The sequence below is a fragment of the Grampus griseus genome, assembly GCF_964374135.1.
Source record: "Grampus griseus genome assembly, chromosome: 1".
Taxonomy (NCBI): Eukaryota; Metazoa; Chordata; class Mammalia; order Artiodactyla; family Delphinidae; genus Grampus; species Grampus griseus.
The window spans coordinates 102,442,063-102,460,208 of record NC_139017.1 but is presented as its reverse complement, the minus strand read 5'-3'; the positions used below and the strand labels follow the sequence as shown (position 1 = coordinate 102,460,208).

Below are 18,146 nucleotides of genomic sequence, written 5' to 3'. Positions count from 1 at the left end.
ATTTCCCCCCCATATTTTGACAACTCTGATATCAGGATGACATATCATAGCTTAACTGGCAGTATTTTTTTCCTTCTTAGGGGTTCATAAAATAATGGAGCATCTTACAATCATGGCACTTTACAACAGATGCCATGAAATTTTGTTCAGGTATGTTTACACCACAGGTTACATACTTAAAACGAAAACACTTCTTTCCATATTTTTTGGTTGTTATAAGTATAAAATAGGAACAAGTGTCTTGTAAACTATAAAGCACTGTAAAAATGAAAGGCAGTAGTATTAGATTTTTTTCTAGAAGACTTTAAATATTTCAAGTTATACAAAGCTGTTGGGAATTCACATTTAAAATAAATTTACTCTAGCTTCTGATTTTGGGTCCTTCTACCAGACTCTGAGTTATATGTATGTTATAAAATGAAAAAGTGGTCTCTTCCCATGCATAAATACTGTCTGCCTTGGTTGCCAAAGTCCATTACTTATCAATACTGTTTTTGCACTCAGTTATGGAAACTTTTCTTTCCACACTTGTTTCATTGTTCAGTAGTACCTTTGTTATTCCCAATCCCAACCTCCTAAAGCAAAGGCTGAGCAATGCCCTGCCCGATACTGTTCTTAATTAAGATACATGACTACCACAATGCTATCAAACTGAGCACTGCAGAGGCAATCCTTTAAATATGTTTACAGGAAAAATTCTAAATATAAGCTGCAGATAGGAAGGTTAAGCAAAAACTATAGGTCACAACAAAGCACATGAAAAAGAGCATGACATTCAACAAAATATTTACTGGGTACCATCTCCGTGCCAGGTATTGCCAACTTTCTATGAGTAGCAGGATTCAAACTCGCATTGCTATTACTAGTTTAAGCAGAGTACTAAATAATTAGGCATAAACTATGGGACTTCCCTGGTGGCACAGTGGTTAAGAATCCACCTGCCAATGCAGGGGACACAGATTCAAGCCCTGGTCCAGGAAGATCCCACATGCTGCGGAGGAAATAAGCCCGTGCACCACAACTACTGAGCCTGCACTCTAGAATCCATGAGCCACAACTACTGAAGCCTGTGCACCTAGAGCCTGTGCTCCTCAACAAGAGAAGCCACTGCAATAAGAAGCCCCTGAACTGCATCGAAGAGTAGTCCCCGCTCGCTGCAACTAGAGAAAGCCCACACACAGCAACAAAGACCCAACGCAGCCAAAAATAAAAAAATAAATTTATATAAAAAAAATAATTAGGCATAAACTTTGCTATAGTGTTGACATCTTGGAGTAATATCAAGGCACTTACACAAATAAAACAAGAAACACTTAGATGTCAATATACTCATTACCTGTTTGTAATGGCCGAAGTAAAAGAAGAATAATTTGGGATATCTGTTTTCCAGAGGGTTCTTCAATCAGCTCAAGCAAACCCAACAATAATTCCTTTGGATTACATAACTATAAAAATATTCACAATTGAACCTGTTTAATACAAGTTGTATTTAAAGCCACATGATTATTATTTTTAAAAGGCATATACTGAGACAGTATAATTATTTTTGTTTAACAGTAAAACACCTCATAAAAAGTTTTAAAAAATACACTAGCAGGGAGAATGGATACATGCATATGTATGGCTGAGTTCTTTTGCTGTGCACTCAAAACTATCACAACATTGTTAATCGGCTATACTCCAATATAAAATAAAAAGTTAAAATTAAATTAAAAAAAATACACTAGCAAAACAGAGAGTCTGAGATTCTGTGAAAGCAAGAAGTCAAGGGTCTCCCAATGGACAACTACATTTAAGAGACTTAAATTCCTGACTAATGGAAAAGTTAGAGAAATAGGGGAAAGGAGAGCCTGAACACCAGAGCTGAGGTTTCCTCTGAGCTTTGCCTGTCTACTCTGAAGGCTGCCTTTGTCTCCCAGGGCTTCCAGCAGGTGGGATCTTTCTGTCTCATACTGTTAGGGTAGTTAGATGAGTGTAAAGTCTCTTTTGTTTTTCCTGAACAGACAAAACTTTGCGTTGCTTTCTGACTGGTTATATTTTATCGCCTCACTTGCCTTGTTTTTCTAAAAGCTCTCATAGTTAATAACTAATATCTAGGGAGTTCCCTCTTTTCAAGTACATATTTGTGTCTATTTACAGTGACCTCTAAGTGGCTTCTTATGTCCTTTCTCTTAGAGTTTCTCTCTTGTAACCATCATTTTTGGCTTATAACTCTATTAACCTTTTACTCAGAGTCTACCTAAGGCTGTCAGTCACCACTAACCTATTTCCTACTCTTATTTCCTCTGTTATCACTGGCATTCTAGGTTTTTCATATTCTTTTAGGGAACATACCACAGAAGAAAGAACACTCATATTTGATTTTAGTTCCAGCGTTGCCAAAACATCAGTGTGGTCTGAAACTACCTCTTTAAAGCATGAATTTCACATCTGAACAATAAGCTACTTTTTAAAAAATAGAGCTTTTTAGGCCTCTCTCTGAAGATTCTGAATCAGTGGGTCTAAGATGAGGTCAGATAATTCTTACATCCAGAAAATCTGGGAAAAATGAAATGGGACTGGCCCATCCAGTAAATAAGGATGGGCCTTTTCTCCAAAGAGTTCCCACCTATACTTTCATGAACTAAAAGCTTTCTCACCAAAAACATTAAAGGGAATTATAAAACATTGCTGTGTATTGTGACAAAGAGAATCTAGTTGTGTTAACTTACCTTTACCAATAAATCAAGCATCAGAAAATAATACTTTCTTTTATCATGTTCCTTATCATTCCATAAAAGGTATCGAACAACAGGACCAACAAGATTCCAGCCCATATTCTTAATGATGACCTGTAAAAACATTTTCATAGTACAATAAAGCAAATACTGCCATCTACAGGACTCTCACAGTGAGCTTTCTTAACCTGGAGGAGCTGACAATTTCCTCTAAAACAGGAAAGATGAGGCAAGTGAATCCACGAACATCTCACCATTGACTTCCTAGGGTTGGCTGTTAACAGGTAACAGCATTCTAAAATAGTTTTTAATACTTTCACTGAGGAAAGGCAAATGGGTCTTTACTTTTAACCAGGTAATTTGGTCTTTCCCAGTTTTTAAATAGTTCCTCTAGGGCGTCCCTCGTGGCGCAGTGGTTGAGAATCCGCCTGCCAATGCAGGGGACACGGGTTTGAGCCCTGGTCCGGGAAGATCCCACATGCCGAGGAGCAACTGAGCCCGTGTGCCACAACTACTGAGCCTGCACTCTAGAGCCCATGAACCACATATACTGAGCCTTCATGCCACAACTACTGAAGACCGTGCGCCTAGTGCCCGTGCTCTGCAACAACAGAAGCCACCGCAATGAGAAGCCCGCGCACTGCAATAAGGGCAGCCCCCGCTTGCTGCAACTAGAGAAAGCCCGCGCACAGCAACGAAGACCCAACGCAGCCAAAAATTAATTAATTAATTAATTAATTAAAATGCTGAAGTATAGCAGGAGAATAGTCACTTCTACCTGGGGAAGGCAAGAAAGGCTTCCCAGAATAGGTGATAGCTATGCTAAGGCTTGTTAAGGAAACAGAAGTTTATCAGGCATAGATAGGTGGGAAATACATTCAAGGCCCAGAAACAGCATTGTGCTAGGACTTAACATGTCCTAGAGAACTAGCAACAGAAAAATGTCAGGGTATGTGGATACATAGTTCAGAAGAGGAGATGCTATCTGTTTACATCTTTATTTATCAACTGGAAGTTTTAGTGTTTGTCTTACCAACCTGCATGAGGTCCCTATATGTTAATATTCACTTCACTGTATTTATGACAAATTGTCATTTGGTTTTTTGGTTGTCCTAATTTTTTATACAGCAAAATACAGTGATTTTTTTTCTTTGGTCCCTTTTCTAGTGCTTTTAGGTCTAAAACGGTTTTCCCCTTGAGATACATAAATACTCATTTAAATTAGAAAAAATAAATATATATACACATATACTTATATATACACACATATATACACATATATATACATATATACTCATATACACACACACACACACACACACACACATATATTGCCTTTCTTTTTATTCAGTAAGATTTACATTGGAAACATGGCATAAAATGAAGCCTTAAATTGATTTTTTTTAAACAAATAGCAAAACAATCATGTTTTTTATCTAATGGGATAGCTTCCATTGATCTCTCTGAATATTTTTTTTGCACTAGTTTTTTCTTCTGCCTGGCACACTCTTACCCAGACAGTCCCATAGCTTACTGTGGGGCTGTCTCTGCTTCCTTCAAATTTCTGTGCAATTTCACCCAACACAACCCATCCCCCTGATCATGCTGCATTATTCTCTATAGAATTTATCACTTTCCAACTTACTAAATGATTTATCTGTCTTTGCTAGAATTTAAGATCCATATGGGGCACTGATTTTTGTTCATTACTGTATCTATTCCCAGCATCTAGAGTAGGGCCTGTTACAAAACAGATGTTCCAGGGCTTCCCTGGTGACGCAGTGGTTGAGAGTCCGCCTGCCGATGCAGGGGACACGGGTTCGTGTCCCGGTCCGGGAAGATCCCACATGCCGCAGAGCGGCTAGGCCCGTGAGCCATGGCCGCTGAGCCTGCGCATCCGGAGCCTGTGCTCCGCAACGGGAGAGGCCACAACAGTGAGAGGCCCGCGTACCGCAAAAAAAAAAAAAACAGATGTTCCACAAACACAGGTTGAATTATGTCTATTACTTCTAAGCATGACAAATTATCCTCTCTCCAAAGATCTGATATTATGTCTTGTTTTCTTCTATCTTTTCTGTGGCCTGACTTTTAATATTTAGGTCTTTACTAATCGGGAATTTATGTTATATATTATTATAACACATATAATTTTTCCAAATTACTAAATATCAACAGTGCTGATGTTGAAAACCCCTGCACTATAGTGTCTTAGGACAAACTACCATTCCTGAGACTTAAAGAAAAATTTTTTTACACAAAGCAGATTAATAGTAAATCTTGATCAATCTTGATTGTGTCACCTGCAAGTAAACTAAGGTGCAGTTTTAAACTCTGTCTTATCAATATCTGAACCTTTAAATTTAGAAGACCACATTACAAAGGTGATCCTCAAGCTATCAAGGCTAGGCCTCACTATGCTTAAGTCTATCACAATCACCTAATCTCTAAGAGTGACACACAAATCTACATCTTAATGTTGTATTTCTCTACTGAGCTCTAAACATTACTTTTCGATTGCCTGCTGCATCTTAAACTCAACGTTGCCAAACAATGCCAACTTATTTGTCCTCTGCCAGGGAACTTTCTCTCCTCCTTAAGTTGCCTGTTTCTGTTCAGGATGTATTGTCTTCTCAGAGGCTAGAAACCCCATCACCTTTGCCACCTCACAATCAGTCCTCTCTCTTCTACTCTAAAACTTCCTTTCAAGTGCTACACTGTGCTAACCAGAGGCAGAGCAGAATCGTTAAGAGCTCTGGAAACAGGCTGCACAGGTCTGAATGCCTGATGCCACATAAAAGCTGATACTTTTGTGCAAATCACTTATCATTCAGTGACTCTTTCCTTATCTAGAAAATCCTATCTCACGGGATTCAGGAGAGACTAAGTGAGTTAAAAGATGTAAAGCACCTAAGACAGCACCTGGCACATAGTAGATCTCAATAAATATTATTAACTTTCATTAATTTTATTATTAGCTAAAAGTAAGGTACTCTCAAAGATAATCCTCTGAGAATGCAATTGGGAAAAATCAAGGAGTTAAAGAAAGCATTAAATTTATTTTATTTGGGGCTACAAAGGTATTATAAACATATCAAAAACAAATGTACTAAATAAAATGTGCTAATTTTTATTTTAAAAAAATATAAATAAAAAGGGATAAGACCTTTGAACTAGTAAGAGATTCTATAACAATGTATGATTAAAAAGTTTTAGTAATCTCCTAAATACAATCAAGGTGCCCTGGATATAATCCTAGGCCAGCATGACTAGATTGTGATATCAACAAAGAAAAATTTGTTTGGCCATGCCGCATACCATGGGGGATCAGAGTTCCCTGAGCAGGGATCAAACCTGCGCCCCCTGCAGTGGAAGCGCAGAGTCTTAACCACGGGACCGCCAGGGAAGTCCCCCAAAAGAAAACTTCTGTATAAATAAATAGGACTATAAATGAAGAACGATTATGTTCCTGGAAAGAAGATGATCTTCCCTTATATAAGAAGAGGGGTGGGGATGGGGGAGGGGTTCAAAGACACAAAATTAGGCAGTGTTGTCAACACTGTGTCCCAGCTGTTCCTGATCCCAAAAACATCCTTTCTCATTGTGCAGAATGATTTCTCAGACAATTGTAGCTGGATGATATTGGCCAGTAAGGTCATCCAGCTCTCCCAAAATATGATCTTACTTAATATTTGGTTTCCCATATACACCTGGCTGAAGGAAAAGAATGTGCTGATGACCAAAAATGAATATGTAGCCTGGCTGATACTTATATTTCTCAATGTAAATTGCTAATTCAAATACCACTTTGATCTCTAAACCAGAAGTAATCCCCACTCTTCTAAAGCATTTTACTTACATTTCAACTATAACACTTACTCTGGAGAAGCTAAATGAGTTAACAGATATAAAGTATCTGTTTATTCTGCCTCCTATTGCTAGTTCTTTACATGTTTATCTCTTCCATCAGACTGTAAGCACCTTAAAATATATAATTAGTCCTAATTCCTTTTTATTTTCCACAGTTTTCTACTGTGGAAATTTAAGTTGATTCTTAAATGTTTGCTGAAAAAAATAAATGGATGAATAATAGCATCATGTGGCTATTCTCTTCCTAGTAAAGACTGAAAAGTACATACAAAGATTATACTTACCTTATTCTCTTCATTTTGAATAATTTCTAATAGCTGATCTATGTGTCCTTCATCTATGCATCTTTGGCCTGCTAACTGAAACAGGCCAAAATCTTCCTCTTTGAAGTCTTGTTCTTCTAGGATTTGCTGGCAAAAACAAAATAAACAAAAAAAACAGTAATTTTAGGCAAATGAAAATTCAATAACTACTTGACTTATTTTATCTCTCTCTAAAAAAAGAAATGTTTAAATTCTAGATAAGGTGCACATAAGTGTATATATGAAAATTAGGATAAGCCTAAAAATACTTTAATAAATCATCTTGAAATCCACTGTACCAAAGAAATCTATGAGAAGGATCAGTAAATTATAAAGATTATAAAGATTATTTCTCCAAGTGACATACTCCAATCTGTCTTCCTGCCTTCATGCTATTTATTCATAGGTCAAAAAAAGCAAGGATTAAAGAAGATTAACAATTTGAGTGACTGCAGATGTAATTAAAAGTAATCTGTGCTCTGCCCATATTTTGAAAGATTATTTAACTTCATAAAAAGAAAAAGAAAACATTACTTACACATCTCTTTATTATGGAATTAAGTTCCTCCACAGCCATTCCTTCTTGTTTTTCCTAGTTTTGATGCTGAAATGTACTAACATAAGACAAACTGTTAACTATCAGTAATACTATATTGAAATATTAATAAGTTGTTTCATTCTGATTATTAATAAATACAATAAAGAAAATGGAAAGTTTTAAAGCTGAAATGGTTTTACTGAAAGTTACTATGTTAGCCTAAGAAAATTTAAAGAAAAGCCTCCTGTTTCATCTTTTAAGTTTCCCTGGAGCATAATTTTGAAAGATAAACTCAAGGAAAAAAAAATCCTCTAGTGCAGTCCCAAGAGGCAGCTCAAATTTGGACTACAAGGGCTTAAAAAGGCAGTCTTTTTTTCTCCAAAAGGTGGGCCTGAAATCAGTTCTAATCATCAGGGAATTTTTTATTTTTTAACCCACTTGACAGAAAATGGAGTGCAACACAGCTCACCCGGAGGGGGTGAAAGTTGAGATGTCCTCCACCGCCAAGTGTGACCAGGGCATTTGTACGAGATGTAGTCCCCCCAATATAATCAATCGAGCTAGTGAAATCACTGTATCGCACGGAGGCAAGGCAACAGGCCGCCCTCAGGACAACACCGTTGCCTTCCCACGGGCCATCGTTTCCCCCGGAGGGAAGGCCCGTTCCACGCCCCGCAGGAGGGGCGGGGGGTCGGTAGTATCCTCACAGCAGCGCGCTCCAAGGCGGATAAAACCCCAGCGCGCGTGCAGGCGGCATCCAAGGGAAGCCATTTCTCCCTGTTCCCGCCTGCGTCGGCCTTCGGGCCCCAGACCTCGCGGGGACGCCGGGTTTTCTGAGACTCACCGTCCACCGCGAGCCCCGGCCGCCCGGGACCCCCGGTACACCCACCTACCCGCCAGGCCTCTCGCCGCCCTCCTTCTCCTTCTGCTGCTCCTCCTCCTCCTCCGGCAGAGCAGGCCGCTTTCCTGGCCCCGCCCCACCCCAGCCGGTCCCGCCTCGCGCTACGCGACGGGAGGCGGAGTCTTAGGGGAAAGGCTCCTGGGCCGGTTCCGACGCCGACGACGCTGCCAATGGCCGACTGGGTCGGGAAGGTCTCTGCCGGCCGTAAGTCCCGGGGTCCTCGTGCCTCCCGAAACGTCGCAGGTAGGAAGAAGGGCCTTCCTACGTTTGGAACTGAGAACTGGTCCCCGACAGAATTCCAGACTGAGGCGTGCGGGGCGCTCCCGAAAGGTTGCCCCAGGGGAGGAGGTCTTCGGGGCAGAGAAGGCCGGGAGATTCCCACCGCCGAACTCTGGCCTTCTGGGAAAGACCTTCGGCCAGACCCCCACCTCTTTACACTAGTGTTCCGAGATTTTCCCCAGAATGGGCTGTGCTCCAGGCTCTGAGGGAATGAGAAGTAGAGGTCCTGGGAGCCTGCAGCTGGGGTCGCCAGAGTGGATAAGTGACCAGGGCAGCGTCGGTAGGCCGAGTGCAGCTGACCTCGACTCAGGCACCGGTCCTTCTTCCAGATGTGCTGCTGCTTTGGTGCCCTGGTTCTCTGAGGTGTCAGACCCCTCTTGCCCGGGAGCGAACATTTAGGGGGACGGAGAGCGGTTGCCCCTAGAAGTACCCAGATCTCGGGCTTTCAGGAGTGCTTAGTTATGCGACTGTGATACAAGAAAAATCAGTCCTGAGAGAGATACATTTTAACCAAGAAAAATAATTAGTTTGCAAAACCAAATTGGATTCCCTTCCCATTTCATTTGATTTTCACACAGAATTGGAAGTGAAATGTGTGGAAAAGAAGAGAAGATGGTCTACAGTTTATTTGGGCAAGAATCTGTCCTGTAACCTGGTGTGTTTGTGTAGACTTGACCTACTGTTTTTTGTTTCTTTAATTGTAGGTACTAAGCAGACAAGTGCCTTGAAACAAGAAGATGCTTCTAAAAGGTATGAGAACTACTCAGACAGCTGCTTTCACTTATCTGTTAATCACATATTAATTGAACCATTTTTTAAAACAATAATGGGTGCTACCTCAGAGAAAGTTATTTTGAGAGAAGGGGAAGATCTGGGAAGTACGATAAATTCTATCATAGATTGTTATTTTACCTACTCCACACCTTAAGAAAGTCCAATGGACACTTTTAGATTGCTGGTGAAGGTATGAGTATCTGTAGAAAGATGTCAATGGGAATAAACATTCCTGAATTAACCAGGTACTTTTTTTTCATCTCTTCACATAGTCTCCTTTTTTTGCATTATATGCCAGAGACTCCAAGAAACCTTTTTTGTTGTTGTTGTTTGTTTACATCATGTCCATATTTTCAGCAAAAAGTTGTCCTGTACTGTTTATAGGCATCTCCTAAAAAGGCTTTATCTCCTGTCAAAAAGGTTTTTAGAATAGATATAGTCTCTGAGGATGATTAAAGTATACATATCTATAAGGTATCATTTTATAAAGTATTGGCTTTGGCCTTAATTTACTCATTCTTTCAAAAATTATTTACTAAATGTAAGACATGCCAGATTTGTGTTAGGCCCTGAGGATATGATTTTTAAAAATTTTTTTAATTGAACTATAGTTGATTTACAATATTATATTAGTTTCAGATGTACAACATAGAGAGTAAATATTTTTGTAGATTACACTCCATATAAAATAATATTAATAATATTAAAAAATAATAGCTAAATTTCCCTGTACTGTACAGTACCTTCTTGTTGCTTATTTATTTTATACATAGTTTGTATCTCTCAGTCCCATACCCCAGTCTTGCCCCTCCCCCTGCTGTCTCCCTACTGGTAACCACTAGTTTGTCCTCTATATAAGTGATTTCACATAATATTTGTCTTTTTCTGTCTGACTTATTTCACTAAGCATGATACCCTCTGGGTACATCCACATTGTTGCAAATTGCAGAATTTCATTCTTTTTTATGGCTGAGTAGTATTCCATGGCATGTATAAACCACATCTTTATCCATTCATCTGTTGATAGACACTTAGCTTGGTTCTATATCTTGGCTATTGTAAATAATGCTGCTATGAACATTGGGGGGCATGTATCTTTTCAAACTAGTGTTGTAATTTTCTTCAGATATATACCCAGGAGTGGAGTTGCTGGATCATATGGTAGTTTTAGTTTCAGTTTTTTAGGGAACCTCTGTACTGCTTTCCATAGTGGCTGTACCAATTTACATTCCCACCAACAGTATGGGAGGGATCCCTTTTCTCCACATCTTCGCCAGCATTTGTTATTTGTAGACTTTTTGATGATAGCCATTCTGATAGGTATGAGGTGATATCTCATTGTGGTTTTGATTTGCATTTCTCTGATGATTAGCAGTGGTGAGCAGTTTTTCATGTTCCTCTTGGCCATGTATATATCCTTGGGAAAATGTCTATTCAGGTCTTCTGACCATTTTTTAATTGGGTTGTTTGTTTTTATATTGAGTTGTATCAGCTGTTAATATATTTTTGGGTATTAACCCCTTATTGGTCATAACATTTGCAAATATTTTCTCCCATTCAGTAGGTTGTCTTTTCGTTTTATTGATGGTTTCCTTTGCTGTGCAAAAGCTTTTAAGTTTCATTAGGTCCCATTGGTTTATTTTTGTTTTTATTTCCATTTCTCTAGGAGGTGGGTCAAAAAGGATCTTTCTGTGATTTATGCCATAGAGTGTTCTGCCTATGTTTTCCTCTAAGAGTTTTATAGTGTCTGGCCTTACATTTAGGTCTTTAATCCATTTTGAGTTTTTGTGTATGGTGTTAGGGAGTGTTCTAATTTCATTCTTTTACATGTAGCTGTCCAGTTTTCCCAGAACCACTTATTGAAGAGGCTGTCTTTTCTCCCTTGTATATTCTTGCCTCCTTTATGAAAGATAAGGTGACCATATGTGTTTGGGTTCATCTCTGGGCTTTTTATGTCAAAGAGTATTCTGACTGTGTTCTCTTCTGGGAGTTGTGTGGTTTCAGAGGCCCTGAGGATATGATTTTGAACAGAATACACACAGTTCCTTTCTAGTGGAACAGAGAAATACCAATTAAATTATCACAAATAAATACATAATTACCAATTATGATAAGTGCTATAAAGGAAAAGACTGTGATGGAGGAACTAGAAACCGGGGTCCAGTAAAGCTGGAGGTTGGCAGGAAGGGTGGTAGGTTTTCAGGGAAAGCCTTCTCCAAGGAAGTAATAATTAAACTGAGACCTAAAGGCTAAGTAGGCATTTACCAGACCAAGAGTAGTGAGGCGAGACCGCCAGCCAGAAGTGGCAATATGTGTGACAAGAAAAAGCTTAGTCAATTATAAAAAAAGAGATGCTGAGGGTGGTATGCAGCATTCTGAGCAAAGGAAGAAAGCAGCATAGGAAAAGGTTAGAGGTGGGTTCTATTCAAACAGTGCCTGGTAGGCCATGGTGAGAAATTCAGATTTTCTAAGTGCAAATGGGAAAACTTTAATAAAGTAGAAGAATTTAAGTTTTAAAAGTTGTAAGATGTTAGGGATAGTGATCATTTGGGAGTGGAGAAATCAGATAAATTTGAGATCTGTTTTGAAGAGTATTCTCCTGTGGAGCAGCATGATTATAGTGACTTGGCTTTAGGAAATATTATTGGGTGGGCCAAAAAGTGCTTTCAGTTTTTTAAGTAAAAATAAAAGACACATTTTTCATTTTCACCAAGAACTTTATTGAACATCTTATTCACCCTTTTGTTCCACTACCTTCTGCCTTTTTTTAGGCAACTTCATAATTCCATCTTACCAAAACTTTTAATCTTTTTGAGCAAAGAACTGTTCCAGGTACCTTTTACAGTCTTCCAAGGAATTGAAATTTTTTCCATTAAGAGAATTTTGCAAAGCCCGAAATAAATGGAAATCCAAAGGTGCAATGTCTGGTGAATTGGATGGATGAATCAGAACTTCCCAGCCAAGCTGTAACAGTTTTTGCCTGGTCATCAAAGAAACATGCGGTCTTGTGTTATCCTGATGAAAGATGATGAGATTTCTGTTGGCTAATTCCGAATGCTGCTTTCAGTTGGTCTAATTGGGAGCAGTACTTGTTGGAATTAATTGGTTTTCTGGAAGGAGCTCATAATAGATGACTCCCTTCCAATCCCACCATACACACATCACCTTCTTTGGATGAAGACCGGCCTTTGGTATGGTTGGTGGTGGTTTCATTTCACTTGTCCCGTGATCCCTTCCATTCCACACTGTTGTACAGTATCCACTTTTTATTGCCCATCACAGTTTGTTTTAAAAACAGAACGTTTGGGCTTCCCTGGTGGCACAGTGGTTGAGAGTCCGCCTGCCGATGCAGGGGACACGGGTTCGTGCCCCGGTCCGGGAAGATCCCACATGCCGCGGAGCGGCTGGGCCCGTGAGCCATGGCCGCTGAGCCTGCGCATCCGGAGCCTGTGCTCCGCAGCGGGAGAGGCCACAACAGTGAGAGGCCCACGTACCGCAAAAAAAAAAAAAAACAAACAGAATGTTTTCATTACGTTTCAGTTGAGAATCTCATGCGGAAATACAGTCAAGAAGGGTTTTTTTTGTTTTTCTGAAGGGTATTTTTTTTTTTTTTAATTTATTTTTGGCTGTGTTGGGTCTTCATTGCTGTGCGCGGCCTTTCTCTAATTGCGGTGAGCAGAGGCTACTCTTTGCTGTGGTGCACGGGCTGCTCATTGCAGTGGCTTCTCTTGTTGTGGAGCACGGCCTCTCGGCACACAGGCTTCAATAGTTGTGGCTTGCGGGCTGTAGAGCGCAGGCTCAGTAGTTGTGGTGCACCGGCTTAGTTGCTGCGCAGCATGTGGGATCTTCCCGGACCAAGGGCTCGAACCTGTGTCCCCTGCATTGGCAGGCGGATTCTTAACCACTGCGCCACCAGGGAAGTTCTGGTCAAGAAGGTTTTTTTCACTTAACTTATGTGGAACCCAAACATCAAAGCAATTCACATAACCAAGCTGGTGCAAATGATTTTCAAGGCTTGATTTGGATATTTTGAGTGTATCTTCTATCTCCCGAGTGGTATAATGTTGATTGTTCTCAATTATTGTTTCAATTTGATTGCTGTCAACTTCAACTGGTCCACCCAACTGTGGAGCATCATCCAGTGAGAAATCTCTAGCACAAAACTTCTCAAACCACTTTTGACACGTTTGATCAGTCCCAGCACCTTCTCCGTACACTGCACAAGTCTTTTTGTGTTTCAGTTGTGTTTTTACCTTTCTTGAAATAATAAAGCATGATATGCCAAAAACGTTGCTTTTTTCTTCCATCTTCAATGTTAAAATGGCTACACAAAAATTCACCAATTTTGATAAGTTTTTTTTTTTAACGTAAGCTGATATGACAGCTGTCACATACAATCTAACAAAATTGTTTCGAATGAAGTTAAAGACAACTAAGTGCTACTAGAGCCATCTTATGGAAGAAACCTAATAAACCTTTTGGCCGACCAAATACAAAAGTAAAGTTTAGTTAATAATTATAACAATGTAATTTGCAACTCTCTTCAACATGGATCTGACCACAAGCTTGAGATTATATTTTATTCTAAGTACTATGATTTGAAGAATATAGATAAGCTGAAATGTATTTTGAGCAGATCATGCAGGATGATGAAACAATTAAAAATCCTTGGGGTAGCCAACTAGTTGTTGAAAGGAGTGATCCTTCATAAATTTATTCCAACTGAAAAATACTTCTACATTCAATCCAGGTGAATAGTATTAAGCCAGAAATTAAAGAGCTTTGCAAAAATATAAAACAATTCCTCTCTTCACAATAAATTTTTCATTTAAAAATATGTTAAGCGCTTCCCTGGTGTCTCAGTGGTTAAGAACCCACCTGCCAATGCAGGGGACACGGGTTTGAGCCCTGGTCCAGGAAGATCTCACATGCCGCGGAGCAACTAAGCCCATGCACCACAACTACTGAGCCTGCGCTCTAGAGCCTGCAAGCCACAACTACTAAGCACATGTGCCACAACTACTGAAGCCCGTGCACCTAGAGCCCATGCTCCACAACAAGAGAAGCCACCGCAGTGAGAAGCCCATGCACCGCAACGAACAGTAGCCCCCACTCGCGGCAACTAGAGAAAGCCCGTGCACAGCAACAAAGGCCCAGTGCAGCCAAAAATAAATAATAAATAAATTGATTTTTAAAAATATGTTAAATGTAATGTGTGCATTCCTATTAAATGAATTAATAAATGAACGCTTGAAATTTTTCTCACCTTTAATCCTAGTATGGTAAGTATCAACAGTTATAATCTATATAAGCGAAAGCTAAGAGTATAAAGGAGCACTGAAACCAAAAAGTTTGAGAACCACTGCTGTACACCACACTACCTGTCATTTGGGTTAGAGAGCAGCAGTGAGACAGGGCTATCCATGGGATACAGCTGTAGGTATCCATCAGTTAAGGAGTGCGGCTGTTCCTGCACGTTGAGGTGATTAACTGCTTAAGTTAGCAACTCCTAATGTACATTCTGTTCTGATCTTAGTATATGACATAGCTTTTAGTGGTAGGCAGCAAAATGAGAAAAATAAAATAATGTTTGTCATAAAGCTGAATATATATATTCAATACAAAGAACTGCCTTTTAATCTCTGTCCATGTCTTTTTTACATATTTGACGTAAGATTGGTCTTTCTGAAATGGTGGGAGAACAGGTGTTAATTGCAAGTTTCTTCTTGTTTTAATGTCCCTATTTGTCCCCAGCTGGCAATCTTGTGTCATTTCTCCAAATTGTTTTTGTAAGACATATTGCTCCAGGCCAGGAACTAGAGTCTAAAGTCTTGGAAGTCAGTGAAGGAAGGGAGAAAAGGTGAATACATTCTAGGTCCAGGTATGAGAGCCTAGTCAGTGTCCAAGAGGGCAGCAAATGTTGTTCTGGTAGGCAAGAAGAAAGTAGTGTAGGAAAGGAGCAAATAAGTCACCAAGATAGTTGGTATCTTTGGTCCCATGGCAGTGGTTCTCAGCCCTGTTACACGCTAAGATTATCTGGAACACTTAAGAAAACACCAGTAACCAGGCCCCGTCCTCAAAGATTGTGATTTAATTAGCCTGCAGTGGGACCTAAGCATGGTATCTTTTTAAAAAATCTCATCAGATGATCCTAAAGTGCAGCTAGACTTGAGAACCACTGTCCTAGGGCCATTGTTTGATCAGATAGCCTCTGCTTTTATATTCATAATGTGTATTCATGGGGCCAGCAAAGGCTGACAGAGTCCCACTGGTGCGAGGATAAGGTCCAGCCCTCCTAGGAAGATTGTTGTTTTCCTAAACTATATAGTCATATCAATATAGTTGTTTAATAAGACTTTACAACAAAAGTAAGTAAATACTTCTTTGCAAATATGACTCTGTCCTGTCAGACTGGGCCAGCCACTACTTAACTTTTGAGAATTAGCACAAAGAAATTTTTACTCACAAGAACAGCCGAAATCCTCTTTTACCTCTCCAGTCACTTCTGATTTCTAACGATTTCAGGGGAAAACCTCCATTTTTAGGTACACACAGGAGTGATTGAGTATAAAATCTAACTGGCAAAAAGATTTCCCCTCATTTTCTTTTCTGTAGGAGACTCTAAGTTCTTCCTTGTCCTCTGAGCTCTGGAAGTCAAATAATCCTGTTGTTATGGCAGACATCAATGTGTGCAGTGTAACAAGTAGCTTGTTTCCTTTTTGAAAAGTATTGGATTGAAAGAAACAGCATTTAAAAATATACATTTAACTTAAGTAGCAAAATAGTAAGTTGTTAGTGTTGTATTTTAAAATATAGAAAATTAGCTATGCTAAAACTTACAAGTAGAATAACCTTTATAACCTTTATAATATGTAAAAAAAAATACATATTTTTTTAATTTTAGGAAAGCCGAACTAGAAGCAGTTGTCAGAAAGAAGATTGAGTTTGAGAGAAAAGCTCTACGTATTGTTGAACAGCTTTTAGAAGAGAATATTACAGAAGAATTCCTAAGGGAGTGTGTATGTGTTGATAAATTATTACTTTTGTTGTATAAGATCTTTAAATATGTGTAATGTGAAACGTCTTTACATTATTGAAATCTTTGAATCTATTGTCAGCTACATGCTATAGAATTTATGCATTTAAAAATAATCAACTATTATGCATTCCTTGTTTTATAGTGACTTTAAAATGCACTAAAGAGAGATAACATGCATGTTTTACCCCTTCGTGCTAGTTCTTTTAACCAGTCTGCTAATCTCAACCGATTTTCATTGCTTTGCACTGCTGATCCCCATGTCACTTTTCATATTCTGTATGTTATCCTATTTTAGTAATGGAAGATCGTTATTTTTGTTAATGTAATTTCATTAATTTTGATATTTTAAAAACCTGAAATATAGACCATTTATAGTTTAACACATAAGAGAATTATCATCTGCATTAAAAAACTTTTTTTGTTTTCTTTAATGGCTTATTGCATTAAAAACTTGAATGGAAATGTCTGTTATATCCTCATAATCCTTAAGAGAAAAAAGAAATGGAAAATTAAAGCTCAGAAATTTTATTGCAGAAATAATTCTTAGTGTGGCTTAGAGATTTTCCTAAACAAGAGGAATATAAATATGACAGTATTTAAATTCATATAGGTAACTGCATCAGAATCTCCATACTTGATGACTTTAAAGACAAAGACAGACCAGAAATGGTTTGTCTCAAGAACTGAGATTATTTGAACATGAAAACGTCAAAGGAAAATATCTGGCATTAGCTTATAACTATCACCTCACTGTTCTTTTCAGAAGATAGAAGATTTTGCACAAAAATTTGTTCAGGAATCACAATGACACCTTTAGTATACTTTGTTTTTGAGATTGTGCTTTAAGAAATAGGTTAAATTATATCCTATTATTTTATTTGGTTTATTTTTGAGTAATACTTTTTTTATTATTATTTAATTGTTTTTGACTGTGTTGGGTCTTTGTTGCTGCACACGGGCTTTCTCTAGTTGCAGCGAATGCGGGGCTGCTCTTCGTTCTGGTGCGCTGGCTTCTCTTGTTGTGGAGCACGGGCTCTAGGCGCACGGGCTTCAGTAGTTGTGGCTCGTGGGCTTAGTTGCTCGGTGGCATGTGGAATCTTCCTGGGCCAGGGCTCGAACTGGTGTCCCCTGCATTGGCAGGCAGATTCTTAACCACTGTGCCACCAGGGAAGTCCCAAGTAATACTTTTTTAAAATAAAATATACTATCAATATTTTCCTTTGATATAGCAGTCACTGTAGCATCACTTCTTCCTCCTTTCATGAATTGTATAATCTACAGGGATGCACAGTCTACCATGGCAGAAATTTTTTGGGCTTTGTGGGTTTTTTTTTTTAATAATAGCTAACATTTTCTGAGTACTTAGTATGTGTCAAGAAGCGCTTTTTGAGTACTTTTCCTTTATTTTCTCTTCTGATTCTAACATCAAACCTATGAGATAGGTACTGTTATGATCCCTGTGTTTTCAAATGAGATCGGTAAAGCTTAAAGAGCTGATAAATAAACTTTTCCAATAATCTGGTGGGGGAAATGCCCCTCTCATTTCTTTATAGGGGAAGTTCATCACACCTGCTCATTATAGTGATGTCGTGGATGAGCGTTCTATTATCAAACTCTGTGGCTATCCCTTATGTCGGAAGAAGCTAGGAATTGTAAGTAACTACTTTTTTTTAACATGTAGACTTTTAATTTTTATATTTAGCAAAATACTGTGTAGAAAGAACAATAA

The 18,146-nt window shown here is 38.9% G+C and overlaps 2 protein-coding genes across 2 annotated transcripts in view; one reads left to right on the top strand and one right to left on the bottom strand.

Annotated features, from left to right (window-relative positions):
* GLMN (glomulin, FKBP associated protein) overlaps nucleotides 1-8,401 on the bottom strand; it is a 42,773-nt gene extending 34,372 nt beyond the window's left edge. The window contains exons 1-5 of the mRNA XM_082666273.1: nucleotides 8,318-8,401; nucleotides 7,425-7,500; nucleotides 6,869-6,994; nucleotides 2,712-2,831; nucleotides 1,337-1,445 (exon numbers count right to left, since the gene is read on the bottom strand). Of these exons, the coding sequence (XP_082522399.1) occupies nucleotides 1,337-1,445; nucleotides 2,712-2,831; nucleotides 6,869-6,994; nucleotides 7,425-7,463 (394 nt within the window). The 5' untranslated portion in view covers nucleotides 7,464-7,500; nucleotides 8,318-8,401. The remainder of the gene's footprint in view (nucleotides 1-1,336; nucleotides 1,446-2,711; nucleotides 2,832-6,868; nucleotides 6,995-7,424; nucleotides 7,501-8,317) is intronic.
* Nucleotides 8,402-8,490: 89 nt separating this feature from the next.
* Nucleotides 8,491-18,146, top strand: part of RPAP2 (RNA polymerase II associated protein 2) — an 83,571-nt gene continuing 73,915 nt past the window's right edge. Inside the window, exons 1-4 of the mRNA XM_082676702.1 lie at nucleotides 8,491-8,568; nucleotides 9,309-9,354; nucleotides 16,283-16,397; nucleotides 17,971-18,069. Coding sequence (XP_082532828.1) covers nucleotides 8,496-8,568; nucleotides 9,309-9,354; nucleotides 16,283-16,397; nucleotides 17,971-18,069 — 333 coding nt within the window. The 5' untranslated portion in view covers nucleotides 8,491-8,495. The remainder of the gene's footprint in view (nucleotides 8,569-9,308; nucleotides 9,355-16,282; nucleotides 16,398-17,970; nucleotides 18,070-18,146) is intronic.